This window comes from Perca fluviatilis, chromosome 2 (assembly GCF_010015445.1).
Source record: "Perca fluviatilis chromosome 2, GENO_Pfluv_1.0, whole genome shotgun sequence".
Lineage (NCBI taxonomy): Eukaryota > Metazoa > Chordata > Actinopteri > Perciformes > Percidae > Perca > Perca fluviatilis.
This window is the reverse complement of record NC_053113.1, coordinates 16,827,444-16,843,294: the sequence shown is the minus strand read 5'-3', so window position 1 is coordinate 16,843,294 and position 15,851 is coordinate 16,827,444. Positions and strand designations below refer to the sequence as shown.

The following is a 15,851-nucleotide window of genomic DNA, read 5'->3' as shown; positions in this document are numbered from 1 at the left end:
GCGCTACAAAGTATTAACTTAAGGGGGCTGAATAATTTTGCCCCCCATTTTTCAGTTTTTATTTGTTAAAAAGGTTTCAAATATCCAATAAATTTCGTTCCACTTCATGATTGTGTCCCACTTGTTGTTGATTCTTCACAAAAAATTACAGTTTTATATCTTTATGTTTGTAGCCTGAAATGTGGCAAAAGGTCAAAAAGTTCAAGGGGGCCGAATACTTTCGCAAGGCACTGTATATACACATATACATATATATACATATACATATATATACATATATATATACATATATATATATATACACACACACACATATATATATACACACATACATATACATACATACATATATATATACACACTGTACATGTCCTGTTATTTATGAACTTTATTTTTTTGTTCCAGATAATGAAAATTAAAGAGATTCAGTGTTTCTCTGAGAAGTACAAACTATAAAAACACAAACAACCAGTTTTGATTCATCACAAATGATCACAGGTATTACAAAACCATAAACTGCTTTAATATTGGATGAATTTCCATCTAATTCAGTTAATTTCCACCACAGGAAGATTTTTGGTGATCCCTTAACTTTTCATCTAGAGCCATCATCAGGTAAATTGTAAAAATAAAAATATTCACTTTGCCAAGTACTTTGGTTTACGACCAAAATACCTGCAGACCAATCACCATCTTACTGTACTTTGTGTTTTGTGTTAGTTCCAAACTAAAAAATTTAAAACACACATATATATATATATACATATATATATACACACATATATATATATATATACACACATATATATATATATATATATAAAATAAAAAAATTTTGTTCCAAACTAAAGGTGGGGCAAATGGCAAACGTGACACCTGCTAAACATCAGCATGTTAGCGTTGCATTGTAAGAATGTTACGGTAACATTTTTTTATTTTTATTTTATTTATTTTTTTTAAATCACATTACCATGATGCAGCTGGTCAGGTAGTTGAAGGTGGTTGCCTTCAGTTCAAAGTGCTCCCCCCGGATGATGGAGTAGGGCAGGCTGAGCTCCAGGAAGAAAGGCTGGAAGACGGTGATGTTTGTACGTGGAGCCAAGCCGAAACCCTGAGGGGACAGACAGAAAGCCTCCGTCTCCCAGGTGGTGATGGTGTCTGGGACAGTGAGGGACACATCCTTCGTTCCAGACTCTCTGGATCAGCAGATACACAGACGCATACGGTGAACTTGAAAAACATACTCGCTTGATTAAATAGTAAAAAAAAAAAAAACAATGTGAGTTTTTTACTAATGTGTAGAGTTAATTGCAGTAACACCACGACATTGTAGTTACTGTTACCTAAAAAGAATGTGGAAATGTGAAACTGTTTCATATGCTGCATCCTTGAGATCTCAGAAACTCAGAAAATGCAGTTAAACTGGGTTTCATGTGTACTCTAGCCCAAAAAGTATTGAGCTAAATCAGGGCCAAATGTTTTGTTAATTTGAAAAAAATATATGTAGTTGAAAAACTAAAGCTTGAAATTGAAAATCTAAGTTTTGGTCAAAACTTAGAAAAAATAAAACCATGTATTCAAACTAAAAATAAGTGTACCAATTTTTCTTTCAGTTTGAATAAAATTTAGATTAAATTCTGGAATTATTTTGAATAAATTATAAATTTTCATTTTTCACTTTTATATTTGTTTTCAGTTCCACATTTCATGTTTTCAGATTCAAATCTTTTTTTGGGGTTTCACATCTGTTTTTCACTTTCAGATCATTTTTTTTCGGTTTCAGACTTTTGGCCTCCTCTGTCATGTTGCCTTCAGGAAATGGTGTTACTGTGAGAACTATGACTGAATGCTTTCTATCCACTATATACATGTGTTTTTTACTTAACAAACTGATGCCAGTGACAAAGTTCCATTTAAAAAAAAATGTGGACAATACATGGTACCAATTACACTATAAGAGCAATAAACTGTGCCAGATTGTGCAGTTCAGCAGGAACAATGACTTTTCCCACTTCCATGTACGACTTTGAATGTAGCACCACAGTATTCACTTGTACCAGCCCACAGGTAAGACATGTGAAAGATATTAGCATTTTTGAATATTTGCGACATTATCCCCGCAGTGGCATTTTTTTTGTGATTAACACATAAAAGGGAAAAAAGGTGGGCAGCTGGACAAAGCTGGCAATCAAGCATCGCTAGCACTAAAGTTAGCATTAACTAACGTTAGCTTCATACTAGCTGGTGTTTTTACACTAATTTCAGTGTCCAGCTCAAGTTTTAGAGTAGACAAAGACTTTACATTAATGCTCTGGCCTGATAAATTACGTTTTACACTATAACGTTACATGTAACAGCAGGACAGTTATATGCCTTACAAAATATGCCAAGTGGGAAAATTTTGAAGGCTTCCCAGCAAACATTGGTCCGACGGCAACGTTGTGTCCCTGGCCAAAAATAGTCGCGGTAGGATGGCATAAATTGGTAAAAAGATTTTACACAGAACATTTCCTAAAAATGCATTCAGATACATTTGTACATGTCAACAGTTCTGTGGGGTTGCATGTATAATTGTTATTTTGATTTTTATGTTCAATGTTCAATTTATTTATAAAGCACATATTATTCCAACAAAAGTTGACCACAGTGCTGTACAAAAAATTAAATAAAACAATATTCTTAGCTACGTGTACTTCAACATATACCATGTTGTGAATCAGTTGTAAGTGGACGTCCACTAGGTGACGTCCTTTACACGTGCATTTATAGTCCATCATGACCCTCTATGAAATCAATTGTGATAAAGCTGCGCTAAACCCTTGCATGGTTAATACTGCAATAATTAATTTAATTCACCAAGTTTTTAAAAGGTTGTGAAGACGTCCACTGACGTCCTTTACACGTCTATAGCCAAGGCTGTGACAGTCGTCCATTGACGTCTTTTACACGTCTAGTCAAGCAAAACAGAAAAAGAAACAGGAATTATCTTTATGAAATACACAATTTGTATACAAAGTACATTTACTTTATCTTGTTTAAATAAATTATAATTACACAGTGCCCAGTGTGGTTAAGTGATTGCAAAGCCACTGCATTTTAGTCATTATTTCAACCTGTTGTACCTGATGTATTTATTTTTTTAAATGAATGTATGCATACATGTAAAACATAAATATATCCGGTCACCATTTATGTCTGAGTTGGATGTAATCATTGACATATATTAAATGTAATTGCCATTGACAGGGAAACTGCTGCCAAGATGTAGTAACAAAATATCTCGCGATATTACAAAATCCCGCAATAGGATAGATTATCTCGCGAGATGTTAACGCGTTCTCCCCATAGACTCCAGAACCAGAACCCGTAACTTGAACGTTGAACAACCACGAGGAGAGGAGGATTTGAGTTGTATCGATAATATTATTAAAAATCTACTGTTGGGTAAGTACATTTTGTATTATTAGATTAACGTGCTTGAGTTTTACTTGTTTGACATGAATGAACCGAAAGAAATGATGCCCACATTGTCAACTGAAATGTACTGAGTTTGGCTAAAATTAGCTGCTAGCAGCGTAGCGTACGCGGTAACTAAGTTACTTTGAACTTATACAACGGTATACCATAGTATAAAGTATGTTTAATGATACAGTCAAAGTTGTGAAAGTGTATGTTTTAACATTGCATGCAATTGCTACGCTGCACTGTACTGTTATCGTGATTTTTTTAACCTTATTTGGTTATTTTTTCTAAGATGAAGTAATCCTACATTTTTTTCATAGAATTGCTTAGGGATAGATATAGATATATATGAGAGAGAAAGATATTTAGCTTTTTGGTGCAAAATCTTGTTTCATTTATTTTTTTAAATTTAGTTATAGGACCATAAAAACATTTTGAAAATAATTTAATGTAATTTTTGTTCCTACTGTTTGTTTTGATGATTATTATGATTATTATTATTATTATTATTATTATTATTATTATTATTATTATTATTATATTCTCTTCCCTCAGATGCTGTGAAGAGGTGGAGCCCAAATTCAACTGAATCAGAAATTGATGCGGCTATGGCGGAACACTTGAAACATGCTCCAGGAAGAGCTTGGGGTGGGGTTATAACAAATAACTTTTCTGATGCAAAAGATGTCTGCAAAAAGATGCTACACAAAGGGAGATATTTGTGACAGTATTATCGAACTGAACTAAATTAACGGAAATGAGCTAAAACTGAATTTTTTTTTGTTATGAACATGTTTTTCCTGTTTCCCGGGTTAATCTGTATTGTATAAACCATAAAATAAATAAATTTGATTTTGAATTTTGTGGCTTTTTAGTTCATCCCGTTATCTTTATATTCATTTGTAATGAACTACTAAAATGAAAATAAGATAACACTTTATTTTACAGTGTCCTTGTTATATGTAGTTACTGTAATAACTATAAATTATGCATAATTTCAAGCAACAAACCTTAACCCTATTCAGATGCATTTAATTATATTAATAAGAACTTAAATGTATAAGTAAAGTGTTGTTTGATCTACACGTGATTATAACGTGTTACAGACGTTCAGGTATGACTGGACCGATTTTGGACCTTTTTAGAAACTTGGTCAAGTTTAGATGTGTAAACGTCAAGATCGCCGTTCACGATTTAACACAATGGGTGTATGATTATTTTATATGCAGGCTTATATATAGCCTACACTTATGTAGAAACACACCTTATAAACATCCAGAAGAAGACTAATTCTGACGTCCAGGGATGCGCAGAAAAGACGTGGAATTCACGGTCCAAGTGACGTCAAAGACGTCGGTTCAACTTTCATTTTGGAACTATTTTTCAACCATGACGGGACATCGCGGACGGACGTCTTTTCAACGGTCATTAAACGTCCAAATGTTTGCTGGGTTCTACCACAGCCTAACTTATGTATCAGAATACACTAACTTGTCTTTTTGTATGTCTTACTGTCTGTTTTCTGGACCGTGTGTGTCCGTAATAAAAGCTTTGATTGATTGATTGATTGATTAACAAAGCGGACCAGGACAGTTATGTTGTTTAACCATGAAAAGGTAACACTGCAGGCAGCCACTGTCAAGTTATGGTCATTCTGACAAACAGAGGTTAACAAAGACCACTACACGTTAAGTCAAAAAATTTGAGCTGGACACTGAAATTAGTGTAAAAACACCAGCTAGTGTGAAGCTAACGTTAGTTAATGCTAACTTTAGTGCTAGCGATGCTTCATTTCCAGCTGTCCACGTATTTCCCCTTTATGGGTTAATGACAAAAAAAATGCCACTGCGGGGATAATGTCCCAAAGTATCTATTCAAAAAGGCTAATATCTTTCACATGTATTACCTGTGGGCTGGCGCCAGCAGGTTGCCTTGACGGAACGGACGCTATGCTGACTTCCGAGTGAATACTGTGGTGCTACATTCAAAGTCCACATGGAGGTGGAAGAAGTCATTGTTGTGCTGAACTGCACAATCTGGCACAGTTTATTGCTCTTATAGTGTAATCGGTACCATGTATTGTCCAAAACAATTTTTTAAATGGAACTTTGTCACTGGAATCAGTTTGTTAAGAAAAAAACACATGTATATAGTGGATAGAAAGCATTCAGTCATAGTTCTCACAGTAACACCATTTCCTGAAGGCAACATGACAGAGGAGAGTCTTCTGCCTTCTTACCCCAGTCACATTAGCTACAAGAGAGCGACAAAGCGACAGGCTGCCATTCTTTTTTAATGGGAGTGGCCGTTTGCCAGCCACAAGCGACGAGCTCGCCGTTGTCACGAGCAATGCGGGGCCAAAATAGACAAGAAGTCTATTTTATGCAAATGCTGAGCGATGCAACAAAGCGACCGCCAATCGGAGTGAAGGGGCAGAGTGACGTAGGTCAGTGGCTCGAGTCGAAGAAAATAATTCAAGATGGCGGAAAACGCTTCAGGATTTTATCTCATATATTTTGTTACTTTTATCGAGAAATAAATATTTTTAAATCCAAAAACATCGTTCTTGTGACTTAACAATACCTCTGAAGTAACTTTTAAGACGTGCTTGAAGGTAGCACCGGACAATTTCTGTTTACAGTTGCCAAGCAACCAGGAGTAGGCTAGGCACGTACATGCATGGATGTATTAAGACAACTGGATACAGTGTTCGGCGGGAAGCCCCGTACGTTCCAATGAGAGTGCTCAAAAGCGCATTATGCAAACATGGAGCTCGGCTTTTCCGCATTCTTGGCCCATGACGTCACGGTGGACACGCGCAATAGCAACAATTTGTTTGTGTTGTCTTAGCAACCGGTAGCAACATGCTTGTTCATGAGGTTTTCTCTCGTGGCTCTTACAAGTGGCGAACTCAAGAACTCGCCGTTTTCATTGTCTAAAATATTCACTAACATTAAACATTGTGTTTTCGTTGTTCCTGATTGTTTACATGCTTAGCTAAATAAACGATAGATGTATTTAGCTAGACAACCAAGGAGATTTAATCATTATGTCGTGCTACTAGCTAGCTAGCGAGCTAGCTGCTAGCAGTTAGCCTGCAGTTTCGGGAACAGAGCTCATCCATGGCTTTATCTCTCATCCACGTTACAAGCTTTACAGCATACAGCCCTCGGATGGCTCATAAGAGAGAACCAAGGCCATGTAATCACTATGTCTGTAGTAACGTTATGTAGGCATGATCTTAATACAGCCATGCTAGCTAACCCTGATGTTAGCAACTAGCTAGCTAGCCGATAGCCCCGCAAGTTTGGGAAACGCTAATGACGTTACATCCACGTAACAGGCTTTACAACATACATACATCCCTCGGATGTATGATACTTCATAAGATAATACCATGGACGTATTGATAGAACACATGGTGAATTACAACCATAAGCTATATCCGTTGTTATTACAGCTAGCTACATGAGCTCGGGAGAACAGTCACGTGAGCGGGCGTGCGCAGTCCCGTGGGTCTGCTCGCGTCCATTATGCGCGTTCATCATTTCAAATTTAATAATTCTGGATTTGCTTCTAGTGAATGTTAAAAATGTTAAAAACGTGACGTTTTAAACAAGGACCCTTTCAGTGTTCGGGCTGGTACGTTGATATACCCCGAAACAAATTATCCGCTGAAATAGAGAAGTTTCTTTCGCCATGCAATGTCTATGTGAAAAGTCTTTCTGGGCCATGGGGTGCAGTACCACCGTTATCCGCTAAGCCCATGGTGGCATATAGACACGGCGCTCTTCCTGGGGGCTTGCGTGCATGTCGCTCTCTTTTGTAGCTAATGTGTGGGGTTAGGCTGTCACTCATAATGCCACGCCCCTCTGAGTTGAAGCCACGCCCCCTACGCAAAATCGGGGCCAAAAGTCTGAAACCGAAAAAAAATGATCTGAAAGTGAAAAACAGATCTGAAACCGAAAAAAAACAGATTTGAAACCGAAAAAAAAGACTTGAAGCCGTAAAAAAAATAAGTTTTGAATCTGAAAATATGAAATGTGGAACTGGAAACAAATATAAAAAAGTGAAAAATTTTAATTTATAATTTATTAAAAATAATTCCAGAATTTAATCTAAATTTTATTCAAACTGAAAGAAAAATTGGTACACTTATTTTTAGTTTGAATACATGGTTTTATTTTTTTCCAAGTTTTGACCAAAACTTAAATTTTCAATTTCAAGCTTTAGTTTTTCAACTATATTTTTTTCAAATTAACAAAACATTTGGCCCTGATTTAGCTCCATAAAAAAAATGAGTAATACATTTACATTCAGCTTAGAATAACTAACTAAAATAACACTTAAAATGAATGAGCCATCAGTTAAAAAAAAAAAAAAAGAAGCTTAGGAGCAGTGTCAGCTAATTAGTTTCATGCCATTCATGTGTGGAGGGAGACAGCGGGAAGGTGAACATACTCTTCAGGCAAAAAAATGCACTCATACACTCAAACACGTTTATTACCATCAAAACCCTCTGTGGCAAAAACTCACCCAACTTCCACCAGGTCCCATATCCAGGTCTCAGGGAAGAAAGTGCGGACTGTCTCTATTGGTGATTTATCAGGAGACGACATATCAGGGTCCACAGGACTGTCAAGGACAGGGGCTGCCATTTTGTCCATTCTGTTAGAAACCGAATTATATATAAAACTAACACCTGAGAAGAAAGTATAACATCTTTTGTTAGAAACAAATGAAAGCAATGACACAGTCACCGGTTTTAATGAGGTAGTAAATATTCAGCATGTGTCACTTGATGGAGCAAAAAAGAAGGTCACCATAGTCACCATAGTCACCATAGTCACCAAAGCCACGGTGGCCCTGGTGGCCCTGGTGGTATTCTCTTCCTTTGTATTTGAGGCATGAAGGCTCTCGGATAACCATGTTTGTTGCCATCTTCATCCCTACATTCTAGATAATCCAACAACAAACAGACACCACTGAAAAGTTGATAAATGTGCAACAATAACTTATTAGTATATTCTTTATTTTGTACACTCATTTGTGCAGGAAGTACCTGGAAAACTTTATAAGCATCAGCTGTCCCACCACCATGGGGGTATGGCAAAACATATCTTCTCGGTCTCACATGCAAACATTCTGCATCATCTCGAACGTTATATGGAGTATAGGACATTTTTTTGACCGGCAACAATTGAAATATCTGAAAAGAAAGGTTTGGTTCAAAGTTATAAACTGACAATGTTTGATGTTCTATCAAGATCTGACAATTGGGAAACTCTTGGACCCTAAGATACTCTTATATCTTGAAAAGTGGATGTAAAGTATATCTTTCAAATCATTGCCTTTATCCATAAGGCAGACTCTTACAGAGGGCTACACCTCACATATGTGATCATAACCTTATACTATAGCATTTTCATAACACGCTTACAACTGGGTGAAAAGAACAAAATGAGCATTGAGCTGCATTGCACAGTTGATAACAATGTACAACTGGTGAGAAAAGGAAGACAGATTAACCATGGCACAAGTAGATAACAGCAGAGTAAAAATGGATGATGATAAATTTGCAAAGGATTATACAGAGGTAACAAATTATGTTTGCATATAGTTTTGGTTGATTCCAGTAGTTACCTTGACTGCATCCAGAGTCTTCCCTGGCTCCTTGATGAGGACGCTCTGGTCAACAGCGCTCACACCACACAGAGATTCTGGCTGGGCGGTAACCTGTATGATGGTCTCCTCTCCTGGGACAGCCGAGGACGGAGAAAACTCCAGAGACACCTGACACAATCGGAAAAGACACATCATACCATCTGGACTTTAGTGGTAGATGAGATCCTGGATCTTTTCAAACTTTAAAAAAGTCGGATTTGAACCCGGGTTGCTACCAAGGACCCAGACAACATGGGGCACATACTCTACCGGGTGAGCTGGAGGCCACCCCATCAGAATAGCTTTTTAATGAAACCTCTGATCTTTCTGCGATTTCACTAGACAGCATTTTCCTGCCAGTGGAATGGCCACATGGCAGTTGGTCCTGCCGACGCTTAATACATTCCTCATAATGGAGCTCTGTATCTAAAGTGATTTTGGGGGTTATGATATTATTGTCACTCCCCATTCCCTGCTCTGCTAAGGTTGGTGCTTCCTTTTGAGATGTGATGAGGCCATAGCCTAGATGCCAAAAAGCAACGCTGCAGTTATTCTACATTTACATAATAATCTGTTCAATGCAGAGGTGTCAAAAGTATTCACATTCATTACTCAAGTGGAAGAATAGATACTAGGGTTTGAAAAGACTTTTGTAGAAGTTGAAGTATCAACTCAAGCTTTTTACTTAAGTAAAAGTACTGGTTTCAAAACTACTTAAAGTATAAAAGTAAAAGTAATGTAAGGCAGAGATCTTCAACAAGGGATCCTCAAAGTCATTGCAGGGGGGCCTCCAAATTAAAATAAAAAGTCTTTTGAGTCTTTTTATTATCTTTGAGTCTTTTAAAATTAAAATGCCTTAACATAATTCCAACATATTAATAGCAAATATAAATTCCCACTGATGATAGGCTTATTGGCCTATAGGTAAGGTAGTCCCTAAGATATCAGCCCACAGATACAGTTAATCCTAGATTTACTGTGCCACATACAGTATGTACCATTAAAATATGATTTATAAAATCATGCCAACAATTAATATTTTAATAGCTTATGAAAAAGGGTATGTAAGAACGCTTTAGGTTGCCCTAACAGTTATTGTAGGCCCAGTTTAATATGCAACTTAATTTTATACAATATGTAGTAGGGGGTCCCTGCTACATCTCACTTTAAGTTAAGGGGTCCTTGCCATTAAGGACAACAGCTTAACCCCAAAACGTTAGGACAAAATCATATGACCATAATAATGTTATATTAAAATCATACCTGCAAACTCAGGGCTGAAAAAGGTGACACATCTCTTCTGTGTTTTTCAGACAACGGCAGCTACAGTCTGGTGTTACAATCCTCTCCAGTGAAATACAGACAAACTTTTACACCGTTTAGCTGTCAGAATTTTAACCGTGTTTACTCCAGCTGCTAGCTAACCGTAGGCTAACGTTAGCTGCTGTAGTGTTAACTAGCGTCCCGTGCGGCGATGTTTCAGTTCCCTTTAACGTCCGTTTTCGGAGCATCAGAGAGAAGCGCAGGCATTTAAGTGCCACCTAAATAAGGCACCTAAATAAGGCACCAAAATCCGCGTTGTTATTTGAGCCGGTAGATAACGGTCGTTAAGGCACCGGTGGGTATTAGCACCGGGTCTGTGCAGGTTTGATAGATCGCGTACAAACCAATAGAGACAGCTAGATCAAATAGTGGCATCGGCAGCTCGCAGTGGCATATCCGGTGGCAGGTTGAGATGCCACGGCATCTGCCTCCGTTAGCAGTGGCATTTAAGGTGGCAGGTTGAGATGCCACGGCATCTGCCTCTGTTAGCAACGTTAGCAGTAACATTTCCCGTGGCAGGTTGAGATGCCACGGCATCTGCCTCCGTTAGCAACGTTAGCAGTAGCATTTCCCGTGGCAGGTTGAGATGCCACGGCATCTGCCTCCGTTAGCAGTGGCATTTAAGGTGGCAGGTTGAGATGCCACGGCATCTGCCTCTGTTAGCAGTAGCATTTCCTGTGGCAGGTTGAGATGCCAATGTTTTTTCCTGAGATGCCACGGCATCTTTCGCCGTTTATATGGTATTTCTGGTGGCATTATAGGATGCCGCGGTTCCTGTCGATATTTGTGTGATATTTCTGGTGGCATTATGATAGGGTGACCAATGTCCTCTTTTCCACTTTTTACCTACTGTCCGGGGCGCCCGTTTTTTTTTAAGCGTGTATTTAAATTAACTGGCGCTTTGCACACAATACTACGGTAGGCTACTTTGTTGTGTGGCATAATTCCCGAGAGGCTGTGTCAGTACCCGATCCGTTCCACCCATGGATGTATTAAGAGAACGGTTCCACCTGCACAATCCGTTCTGCGCATGTGCAAGATGACACGTATGCCATGACGTAGGCCATTCAGTCTAAAATAACGTTAAGTCAAACATAATCGGAAAAGCAGGCTACAGCTAAATTAAGACTTTACAGTAATAACAATAAAGACAAGAATTGACTGATTGTATTTTAAATGAGCACAAGTAAAGTAGAACTGACGTAACAGCTGTTATATATGTTAACGTTTATTTTCAAGTTTTATTTTGAGGGTCTTTTAAAGTTTACATGCTGTCTCGGCTAGCGGTTAGCCGAATTAGCTGTTAGCTAAACTAACGTTAGCTTAACTGTGGAGGCTAACAGCAGACCGCTGCAGTCAGCTAGCGGTTAGCCAAATTAACCGTTAGCTAAACTAACGTTAGCTTCCCGGTGGAGGCTAACGGCAGACCACTATAATCACCTAGCGGTCCGCCGAATTAGCTATTAGCTAACTAACTTTAGCTGGAGGCTAGCGTGTGAACATCTTGCGCATGCGCAGAATGGATCGTGCAGGTGGAAGCGGTGCCACGGATCGTGCAGGTGGAAGCGGTGCCGTTATTCTGAGGTGGTGGTTGCATGAACGCAGCATTATCATCTGCGCCTACGTCATGGCATACGTGTCATCTTGCACATGCGCAGAACGGATTGTGCCGGTGGAACGGATCGGGTACTGACCTTATATACAGTCATGGCCAAAAGTTTTGAGAATTACATCAATATTGGAAATTGGAAAAGTTGCTGCTTAAGTTTTTGTAATAGCAATTTGCATATACTCCAGAATGTCATGAACAGTGATCAGATGAATTGCATAGTCCTTCTTTGCCATGAAAATTCCACTGCATTTCATTGCTGTCATTAAAGGACCTGCTGAGATCATTTCAGTAATCGTCTTGTTAACTCAGGTGAGAATGTTGACAAGCACAAGGCTGGAGATCGTTATGTCAGGCTGATTGGGTTAGAATGGCAGACTTGACATGTTAAAAGGAGGGTGATGCTTGAAATCATTGTTCTTCCATTGTTAACCATGGTGACCTGCAAAGAAACACGTGCAGCCATCATTGCGTTGCATAAAAATGACTTCACAAGCAAGGATATTGTGGCTACTAAGATTGCACCTAAATCAACAATTTATAGGATCATCAAGAACTTCAAGAAAAGAGGTTCAATTCTTGTTAAGAAGGCTTCAGGGCGTCCAAGAAAGTCCAGCAAGCGCCAGGATCGTCTCCTAAAGAGAATTCAGCTGCGGGAGTGCCACCAGTGCAGAGCTTGCTCAGGAATGGCAGCAGGCAGGTGTGAGCGCATCTGCACGCACAGTGAGGCGAAGACATTTGGAAGATGGCCTGGTGTCAAGAAGGGCAGCAAAGAAGCCACTTCTCTCCAAAAAAACAATCAGGGACAGATTGATCTTCTGCAGAAAGTATGGTGAATGGACTGCTGAGGACTGGGGCAAAGTCATATTCTCCGATGAAGCCTGTTTCCGATTGTTTGGGGCATCTGGAAAAAGGCTTGTCCGGAGAAGAAAAGGTGAGCGCTACCATCAGTCCTGTGTCATGCCAACAGTAAAGCATCCTGAGACCATTCATGTGTGGGGTTGCTTCTCATCCAAGGGACTGGGCTCACTTACAATTTTGCCCCAAAACACAGCCATGAATAAAGAATGGTACCAAAACACCCTCCAACAGCAACTTCTTCCAACAATCCAACAACAGTTTGGTGAAGAACAATGCATTTTCCAGCACGATGGAGCACCGTGCCATAAGGCAAAAGTGATAACTAAGTGGCTCGAGGACCAAAACGTTGACATTTTGGGTCCATGGCCTGGAAACTCCCCAGATCTTAATCCCATTGAGAACTTGTGGTCAATCCTCAAGAGGCGGGTGGACAAACAAAAACAAACTAATTCTGACAAACTCCAAGAAGTGATTATGAAAGAATGGGTTGCTATTAGTCAGGATTTGGCCCAGAAGTTGATTGAGAGCATGCCCAGTCGAATTGCAGAGGTCCTGAAAAAGAATGGCCAACACTGCAAATACTGATTCTTTGCATAAATGTCATGCGATTGTCAATAAAAGTCTTTGAAACGTATAAAGTGCTTGTAATTATATTTCAGTACATCACAGAAACAACTGAAAAAAAGATCTAAAAGTAGTTTAGCAGCAAACTTTGTGAAAACCAATATTTGTGTCATTCTCAAAACTTTTGGCCACGACTGTAGACCCTTTGCACGTGACGTCACACTCTACTCCCGCGAATTATGAACGCCATGACGGACGGCGGAAGAGCTATTCTGTAGACAGACGGCAAGTCAAACCTATGAGTCAAACGAGTGCGTTCGCTGTTCTTGTTCTCACATACACAATCTGCAGAGTAATCCTCACCAACACAAGCATGTATATGTATTGCCTGTTTTAAATGACTGATAAATAATAATAATAAAACTTCCTCACCCAGCTAGCTGCTGTGCTAACCAGCTGTTCCTGCTAACAGGTCCCACATAACTATCATCAGTTATTCAGTGACCTACATATCCCAAAAAGTAAGCCGTTCCCTTGATCATTTAACTTAACACACATACAAAAAATATTGGTTAAATTAAAGATGACATGGCACAGAAACTAGCTTAAAAAAGGCCAAACAACTGAATTAAATGCGGGTCTGCGGAGCTCCTACCCCGGTTAGTCGACCAGCTAGCTGCAGCCAGAGCCATATCACTCTGTTAGCTTTGGACTGCTCGCTAGCTGCTGCCCATCGCGTCGAAATATCCACCGGTCAGCAGCGAATATAATCACAGATTAAAGCTGCGAGCAGCGATGGACGGGCCCTCGTGCCTCTGTGCGCGTCGGGGTTACCGGCGGACGCCGCTCCTTGCGACCGTGCATTTGCGCGGCACTCAGAAGCCGCAAACCGTAACCGATGAAAAGGGAACTCCCCGCCGAGTTCAACGATAGCTCACACAAGACTCTACGTCATACGGTTCATTAGCTGTGAAAGGGGGCGTGGCTAAAGCATAGGGGGCGGGTCCAACCATCCCCAATTAGAAATGAAGCCTCTGCTGAGATGAATGATACCTCACACAAGACTCTACCTTAAATGGGTCAGCATGTATGAAAGGGGGCGTGGCTTAAACATAGGGGGCGGGCCAAACCATCACCAATGAAGAAGGAAGTCTCTGCTGAGTTCAATGATACCTCACACAAGTGTTTACATCAATCGGGCCATTAGTAATAAAAGGGGGCGTGGCTTGAACATATGGGGCGGGCCAAACCATCACCAATGAAGAAGGAAATCTCTGCTGAGTTCAATGATACCTCACACAAGGGTCGTACCTTAAACGGTTCAAATGTTATGAAAGGGGCGTGGCTTATGGCATAGGGGGCGGGCCAAACCATCAACAATAAAGAAGGAACTCTCTGCTGAGTTCAATGACACCTCACACAAGACTCTACCTTAAATGTAAACGTAAAGTAAGTGGGCGTGGTCATATTATAGGGGGCGGCTCAGTATCACACGTAGACCACACATTCTGAGTTTCATGCAAATCGGATGATGTTTGTCATATAAGGCAGATTTCCTGTTGCCAGGTGGGGGGGCGCTATGACCAAAAGTCAATTTTGGCCTGTAGGTGTCCTCAGGCCTGGACCCTTGTCCATTGTGAGAAATTTCGGGCAGATACGACAACATACACTCAAGTTACAACTTCTTTGGTCATCGCTAAACACTCAAAATGGCCGCCACGCCACGCCCACACCGTCTGACGAAAAGTTTTTCTTTTAATAACTTTTCATCTTTAACATCTTAAGATGGCACAGACCGAGTTTGAAGTTGATCGGATGAAATCTCTAGGAGGAGTTCGTTAAAGTATAGCACCTTGACTTTTAGGCCTACTTCCTGTTGCCGCTAGGGGGCGCTATGACTTTAAGTAAATATCGGCCTTTATTTGTCCTCAGGGTCGGACTCTTATGAATCCTGAAAAGTTTCGAGGTAATCGGACAACGTACACTCGAGTTACACCCACTTCCTGTTTCGGCGGCGAAACGCACAAAATGGCCGCTTCGGCCACGTCATCGCGCCTATGACCGAAAGTTTTTCTTTTAACAACTTTTCATCTTTAACATGGCACAGACCGAGTTTGAAGTTGATCGGATGAAATCTCTAGGAGGAGTTCGTTAAAGTACGACATGTGGAAATGGCCAAAATCGCACTAATTTCGAACTTTGAAATCAAAATGTCGGACTTCCTGTTGGGTTTAGGGTATGGCTCTAATGAAGTTTTGTGTACGTCTTGACATGTTACATATGTGTACCAAGTTTCGTGAGGCTACGTTAAACACACTGGAGGGGCTCAATTTTCTTAACTTTGTAGGGGGCGCTAGCAATCCATTTT

General features: G+C 39.8%; 1 protein-coding gene across 1 annotated transcript in view; it reads right to left on the bottom strand.

The window, feature by feature from the left end:
• The window catches only part of LOC120573299 (alpha-2-macroglobulin-like), a 58,324-nt gene that overhangs the window by 14,743 nt on the left and 27,730 nt on the right, over nucleotides 1-15,851 (bottom strand). Inside the window, exons 16-20 of the mRNA XM_039822956.1 lie at nucleotides 9,106-9,255; nucleotides 8,525-8,671; nucleotides 8,286-8,418; nucleotides 7,999-8,164; nucleotides 971-1,196 (exon numbers count right to left, since the gene is read on the bottom strand). Of these exons, the coding sequence (XP_039678890.1) occupies nucleotides 971-1,196; nucleotides 7,999-8,164; nucleotides 8,286-8,418; nucleotides 8,525-8,671; nucleotides 9,106-9,255 (822 nt within the window). The remainder of the gene's footprint in view (nucleotides 1-970; nucleotides 1,197-7,998; nucleotides 8,165-8,285; nucleotides 8,419-8,524; nucleotides 8,672-9,105; nucleotides 9,256-15,851) is intronic.